Below are 7,535 nucleotides of genomic sequence, written 5' to 3' on the forward strand. Positions count from 1 at the left end.
ATTTAATGATTGCATCATTACTTAGGAAGATATTTTTCTAAATCAAAGTAATACAAATAAATCATTGTTTATTCCAGTCACGTGACAGAAGTGGGCACCCAACATGAGTGAATGCGTCGGCTGGTGCTCCTTTTGATAGATTAGCAGGGGCGGAGCTAGATGGGGCCCACCCTTAGCCAATCATTTGCCACCCCTGTGCACATCAGTACACTAACATTAAAGATGATAAATATAGAAATCATGCTCTTTTTAAAACTAGATTTTGTCTCATGGAGTAAAGAGTAAACAATGTTTCTGCAAGTCATCTATGAGCCTTTAGTGAAATCAGAGATAAATAACTACTTTAATAATAAGTAGTCCATTCAATGTAGATATTAGTACATGTAAATATGAATTTTATTCAGAACTACTGTTGATAAAAGTAGGAAAGTAATGACAATGAATAAGATGTTTGCTCCAGAACTCAAACCTGAAAGAATTTTGTCCAATACATGTTTAATTTAGAAGACATGGATGTTTAAAAATATGTGTCTATGTTTTAGCAAAGGCTGTAGGAAATTATAGTCTTTATTTACAAAATATGGATGTTGTGGTTTTTCATTTTCCTTTTGGAACAGTGTAGACTGACCCTGAGCTTCTCACGTCTATCTGCTTTTTGTCATCCCCCAGTGTACATTGGTTATTGCTACGCCTCTGTAGAATGGATGAGCGCCAGATTAGGCTTTAAATCAACAATAAGGAAATCTTGCAGATCATGCAGCAACTTGGGTTCGTAAGGACATTTAATTTGAGTTCAGACAAATCAGAACACTGATTACAGAGAAGCTAAAGAGAAAAGCCTGGCAATAATTTACACAGCTACACCGAATGGAAAACAAAGAACTGAAGGATGACTGCGTCCAATCGATCCAGCTTACATCCATGTTTGACCCCTTTGGAGAGTTTGATCAGAATGATCTATTTTCATGACAGGATTGGGAAAAGGAATATCACGAAGACCCAGAGGGAGATCTGCTTTAGACCATGCACACAATTTCATTAAATTATTTATTGTTCATTATTACTTACGTGGATTTTTTTATGTTCTTGATTGCCTGCTATGTAATCATTTTTCTTATGTGGCGAAACAGCTTTTAGTTTCAACCTTAGACCCTTTCCTTCTTCCAACCTTTGTGGAGGGACCAAGTTCCTTCAAATAAAATGATTCTTAAAAACAAAAGCAAAGGACTTTCACTTAAATTTTCCAAGGTCAGATACAAGGATATCAAAATACAGACCTTAAATAAAAATCAGTCTTTAATTCATATTTACCCCAATACTGATACATAATCCATTAGATAAATCCAATGTTTATTTGAACAGTGTCTTTGAGAGCTTCAAATTATAAATTTCCTTAATTCAGAAGGTGCTTCTAAGTTAAGAGATGACACAACTTATATAAACATAAATCTGACATTTGTTTGAGAACCTTTAAAGCACAGGATGAGCCATGATCTACTCCATATTAAACTGTCTGAAAACATGTCTATTAAGAGCCGCTTCAGTGGAGAACAGTATCAGGGAGCCACTTGGTTTAATGAGCACCATGCTGCTACCTGTTTTCTAAACTAGAACTGTGGTGCCTAGTAGTATTTAAAATCAGTTTGTCAAAGTTTTATGCAGTTTTAAAGTTAGATTAAGATACAAAGTAGGAACAACACAAATTCTGTCAACTTTATGGTATAGAAAAACGTTTGTATTTATTTTACTGAACTACAGCAATTAAAGAACATGCACATCCTGTCAGGCGGCAGTTCTGGAACTACAGCTGCGCAGGTAATATATTGCTTTTAAATACCTGCTAACATTAATTTTCCTCAGGGCTTTTAACAGAGACAAATACAGAACTTGATTGTTGGATATTTATTTTTCCGTTTATAACTTACACCAAGCTTTATGAAAGTCAGATGCGATATAACTGTAAATTCAGTCTACTGGTTTCACAAACTGTTAGAATATTAGGAGTGAAATCCCCAACAAGTTAGTCAGACAGTCCGATACAAATACATGAAAAATAGCACATACCATTAGCTCCTCTAAACTATGACGGTATATTATCAGGCTTTTTATCTGCTATCTTACATTTATGCAGCAGTGTCTAACAGAACAAAAAAATAGCTTACGCCAATTTTTATTTTTTAGGTATATTTAAGTTTATTTAAATCTGGAATTGAAGAACTACTTAAAGCTACATTAAACAGAACAACGGCTGGATTATTAGGGGTCACTCATTGTGAGAAAACATAAGAGCAAAGTTAGCAAGAAAGCTAAACCAAACACAATCAATGAGAGTATAGGGACCTAGATTTAGATAAATGAAGAAACAAGCAAGGGAAGAAAGTTTTAAGGATGTATTTAAGAATAAAGCTTTAGATGACTAAAAAAAGACTTTTACAGATAGTCAACATTTTAAAATTTATTAAGAATACAGAACAAATTTCCACAACAAAATACTCCATTACCACATCTGCTCTGAACTGAGAAGGACTGGAGGTATAACTATTTACAACATATGGTCAGTAAAAGCAAAAAACAAAAAAGCTGTATAATAACATAAATTTAATAGGAGATAGATCTATATTGTCCTTGTCCTCTTCAGGGGAAAAAAAACTGCTTGTTAAAGACAAGCTGTTGACACCTTTAAGCGATGAAGTCCAGTGGTCTGTTAAATCCTCCTTTTCTGTTCATGTACTGCCTGAGGAAATAAATGCAGCATCAAACATTACATCATCATCATTTTCTTTGCAGCACTTGCAGGTTACGTCATCAATAGGAGGGCTGGAACTGCATATGTGATTGGCTACTTCAACAGCAGACCATGCAATAAACAGCCAAAGCTAGAGATGAATAAAACATTTAGGTTTAGAGTAATAGACTAAAAAAAAACTTGAAAGGCCTAATGTCAGAGGGATTTTGTTTTTTCTCTTTGCAGTGCTATACAGCAACATTCCATCAAACAAGGATAGGGTAAATTAAAAAAAAATCGTATATGTGAAAACGTACCTGTATTTCCTCTTCATTGTAACGTTGACTGCATATGCATTAACTGATCCATCCGTTTTCTTCCCCTATGGAACAAAAACTAACTTTACTGCCAATGATACTAGAGTGTAATAATGCAACATTATCAGTGTAATACAACATTAATGTTAGCTTTAAGGCTAATTTATACTCAGAAACCAGGTCATCGTGTGTGTGTCTCAGTTAAAGTCGTAGGGATCAGCTGTTTCCAACGTTACATTTCCGAACTCTCCCGAGTGGTGCCTGACTGAATGTGATTGGTCGATTATCAAGGGGGCGAGATTGTTGTGGCAGAAGGTTCGCAAGCATGTTTGGTTGTGGCCGGTTTGTCAAAAGCATCTTGCTAACCAGTTAGCAACGTAGTGCTAGTAGGTTCCCGATGGGAACCAAGTCGCACTTAGCCACGACACTGTCAAGGAACGCTATGGACAGCGGAAACATACAAGAGGAGGGGAGTTTTGTGTCGGAGGTCGTGGATGAGTCTCCTCCATCATCCATTTTTTATTTAGAGGAGGAAAATGGGAACTAAGATGTTGTGGAAGAGGACGCCAGGGCGGCAGAAGCTTGGTTTGGTGTAGAAGGCTTACTGCCGTCCATGTTTGAGCCCTTGCTTCGCATCGCTGCAAGTTTTGTTAGCTCTACTCCTGCTGAAGACACAGACATCCATCCCCGTGAACACTGGGATGTATATCAATGGTAAAGTAAGTTGATTCTTATTTCAACCGTTGCGTATATTAGCTGCAACATATGAATCAAGATGATATGGCCGCAAAAATTTGATTGACAGATTACTATTGATATATGATTGGATAAATTTAGGTGTACAAGCTGATGTATAACTAACTGGACTGCATAAGATAACGAAAAAAAAAAAACAACCCACAGATTTTAAGATAGGATTTATTTATTTTTTAATGAATATATACTAACTTTTAGGACAATATGGTCGGATAAAGAGTATATTTATATACATGTTTAAGCCAGAATGATTTGAAATTTAAACATGATTTGCCTACTTTAATGCAGATATGCCCCCGCCCCTGCCGCAGACACACTGCTGCACTTCACCAAAATTGTAGGAGACCACAGACAGGAGGCCCCCTGATTAGTCAAATCTACATCCGTTCTACAATATGCGTATCTACTGTTTGGTACTTTACTGGCTTGTTTTGTTTGTATGACCGCCATTGTAGAAAACGACTTGTGAAGAAGGACCAGCTAGAAGAGCGAGGTGCGCGAGAACGCTGGGACCCTTTTTCCACCTGGATCCCCGCACTTTTTCGCCCTCATGTCCCTCCATTGTTGCACAAACTTGTCCTCACTTTCTCACCACCTCAGCCGTATCTAGACCCAAAGCTAGTTCATGACTGCCCCTCCTTCGTTTTGGCGTGGAATAACATAGCACAGACCACGCTTCAATATCTGCAACAACCTCACTGCGACACACTGCTGTGGGAGTATAACCAGCCCTTTAGGAAGCATGTTTTTTTTGGTTAAAGGGATAGTTCGGTATTTTTGACATGAATCTGTATGGCATCCCCATCACCAGTGTCATGCAATCACACTGACTTACCCCTGGCAGCGTCCTGTGAGCAGAGTTCTCGTCCAGTTTTGGTCAAGCCGAAAGTAGTCCGGCAGGTTTGCTAGACCCAGCGAAATAAAACGTTTCTCTTCCCAAAACATTATGTGTTCAAAAGAGTGATATTTTTGCATCCCAAAAACGTTGTAGTGGGAAAAGTCACACGTCGTTATCACTTGGTCCTATTTTCTCTCTGTTCGTATCAGTGCGCGCCGTCATTCAGACAGCGAGCCCAACAACAGCCAGATGCATGTCTCCCTCCGCCTAGCTCCTAGCTGGGCGGAGGGAGACATGCATCTGGCTGTTGTCAGGTTAGTAGGCCCTAGCTGTCTGAATGACGGCGCGCACTGATACGAATAGAGAGAAAATAGGACCAAGTGATAACGACGTGGGACTTTTTCCACTACAACGTTTTTGGGATGCAAAAATATCACTCTTTAGAACACATAATGTTTTGGGAAGAGAAACGTTTTATTTCGCTGGGTCTAGCAAACCTGCCGGACTACTTTCGGCTTGACCAAAACTGGACGAGAACTCTGCTCACAGGACGCTGCCAGGGGTAAGTCAGTGTGATTGCATGACACTGGTGATGGGGATGCCATACAGATTCATGTCAAAAATACCGAACTATCCCTTTAAGTAGTTAGTAACAGTCATAATTGTGTAGTGGCACTTTAAGATGTTCTGGTATTGCTACGCTTTTCTGTAGAGTGCCCCCCTCTGGCTATGCTGCATACCCACCTTGGTTGAATCAAAAGAACCAAATCCCATCAATTTCATCATCTCAATTTCCTCCTCCGTTTTGCCTTCCATATCCTCCGCTGTAACAGAAGAAAAAAATAGCCATTTAAGCTCCAGATTCCCAGGTCACTGAACAGACACATTTATGTTGCTTTTGTCAGCATTGATGTTGTTACCTGAGATCTGAATAGGCTTCCCGGCTTTATCCTTCCCCTCTTTCCGCTCATCGTCACGTCTGTCCTTCTGCCTTCCAGGAGAGAGGGAGGAGGAGCGGTGGCGCCTGGGAGGGGTCCTACCAGAGGAACATAAAGACTGCTTCAGTATATGAAAGCTATATACAGATAAAACAACTGTATCTAAACTACTTTAGTTTACATTCACTTTGGACCATTTAAAAATAAAGCACCCAAAAACACTGAAAGTGCTTTTAAAGCTAACCAGTTATTGGTAATAGAATAATAGAGTTAAAAGAGGCAGAATATACACACATGATCCAGATATGCAGTACAAGATGGACAAGATGATGCAAAATAGGTCCTGATTCAAAAATTATTTGTGGACGTCACTGTGTTCGACTTGCATCAATACATACAAATTTTTATTTAACAGGGAAGTCAGTTTTTAGGTATCTATACTTTACTCCATTACTTATTTTTCTTCCTTCTTCTGACTTCTACTCATTACATTTTCACACCAGTATCTGTACTTTCTATTCCTTACATTTTCAAAAACAAACGTTACTCTTGGCTTCAGTTTAATGTTTATAAGTATTTATTTCACCTCATGTGCTCCATCCAATGCAGATCACCGGCGCCTTCCACATATAGTGAAAACTAGTGTCATATGAGTCATATGACGCAAACACTCATCGGTTAGCTAAAGGAGATACTCTGAAGCAAGCAGATGTTCTTGAAACTTTAAATGTGAATTGTCTATGCCATGCTACAATGTTGGATTCAGAAAAAGATGTTGAAATGACTGAAAGGTCAGACACAGGCGAGAGTGTATTGGGAGACAGAGACCAACAAGACCTCCCTCATCCTTGGCCCCATCTCAATGATTTTGTTCAAAATAGTCGAAAAATCGAGCTTTCAATTCATATAGTGGCATCTGGCTGTTTTTTTAAAGGTTACTTCATGCTTTTATACTTTAAGTAGTTTTTCGAGCACATACTTTTTCAGATGACTTTAAATTAATTTTAGTTACTGCATTTATGCCTAACCCTAACATTTACACAAACCACCATCAGCATATTCCCAAAAATTTGGTTGAAATTTAATTCACACCAAACCTCTAAACTAATCCTCTAAGGTTAAAAATCGGGGTCCGCCACACTGAGACCAGCCTTCGGTCCCCATAAAGCCTGTTAGTCCAAAGAAGGTTAGTAAATAAACCAAACGATCCTAAATAGGTAACATAAACAACTATACCAACATACAAATAGGCATTTTTTAACTGAGTTGTTCATTCATTTTGCACTTAAATTAATGTTAGGAAAGCAAAAGATTTTTTTTTTTAATGTAAACTGTTTATATTATTTGTTCAGTTTTAGGTTCCATACAGCTCTTGGTGGGTTATTCTTTCAGCAAATCGTCACATTTTTACAATTACTTTGATTGTTTGTCTCATGGTTTCACACATTCCAAAGCATTTATAACTGCACTCAATAGCTCTAATAAAAATAATTTAACTTTATTGATCTCACATTGGAGAAATTTACATCTGCATTTAACCCATCCCCCTGGGGAGCAGCGGGCTGCCACAATGGGGCAGCCAGGGAGCAGTGTGGGGTTAAGGGTCTTGCTCAGAGACCCAGAGTGGAAGTCTGTGCCCTGACCACTAGGCTGCCACTCCAGCAGCTAACCGGATCAGGTTTTACTAGGGCTGGGCGATAATTCAATAACGATATATATCGATCGATAGACGTGTGGCGCAATAGAAAAAAAGGGGGTCGATAAAAGTTCGATAAAAAAGAAACGCAGTTTTCCTTCCTTCTCATTGTAGCCTAGCATGTAGGTTTATGCTAGTCACTGCTTCCTCCCAACCAATCACAATCGCGGACCCAGGAACGCCATCACCAAGTGCCGCCCTCTCAAACCACAACACAGACGCACATGAAGATGCAGCAAGGAGAGGCGGAGGAAACTGTTTCAAA

At 38.8% G+C, this 7,535-nt stretch overlaps 1 protein-coding gene across 1 annotated transcript in view; it reads right to left on the reverse strand.

The window, feature by feature from the left end:
- Positions 1 to 2,375: 2,375 nt before the first annotated feature.
- Positions 2,376 to 7,535, reverse strand: part of snrnp27 (small nuclear ribonucleoprotein, U4/U6.U5 27kDa subunit) — an 8,532-nt gene continuing 3,372 nt past the window's right edge. Inside the window, exons 3-6 of the mRNA XM_015396298.1 lie at positions 5,557 to 5,672; positions 5,381 to 5,460; positions 3,043 to 3,107; positions 2,376 to 2,734 (exon numbers count right to left, since the gene is read on the reverse strand). Coding sequence (XP_015251784.1) covers positions 2,680 to 2,734; positions 3,043 to 3,107; positions 5,381 to 5,460; positions 5,557 to 5,672 — 316 coding nt within the window. The 3' untranslated portion in view covers positions 2,376 to 2,679. The remainder of the gene's footprint in view (positions 2,735 to 3,042; positions 3,108 to 5,380; positions 5,461 to 5,556; positions 5,673 to 7,535) is intronic.

Source organism: Cyprinodon variegatus, unplaced genomic scaffold (genome assembly GCF_000732505.1).
Source record: "Cyprinodon variegatus isolate N-32 unplaced genomic scaffold, C_variegatus-1.0 Scaffold789, whole genome shotgun sequence".
Taxonomy (NCBI): Eukaryota; Metazoa; Chordata; class Actinopteri; order Cyprinodontiformes; family Cyprinodontidae; genus Cyprinodon; species Cyprinodon variegatus.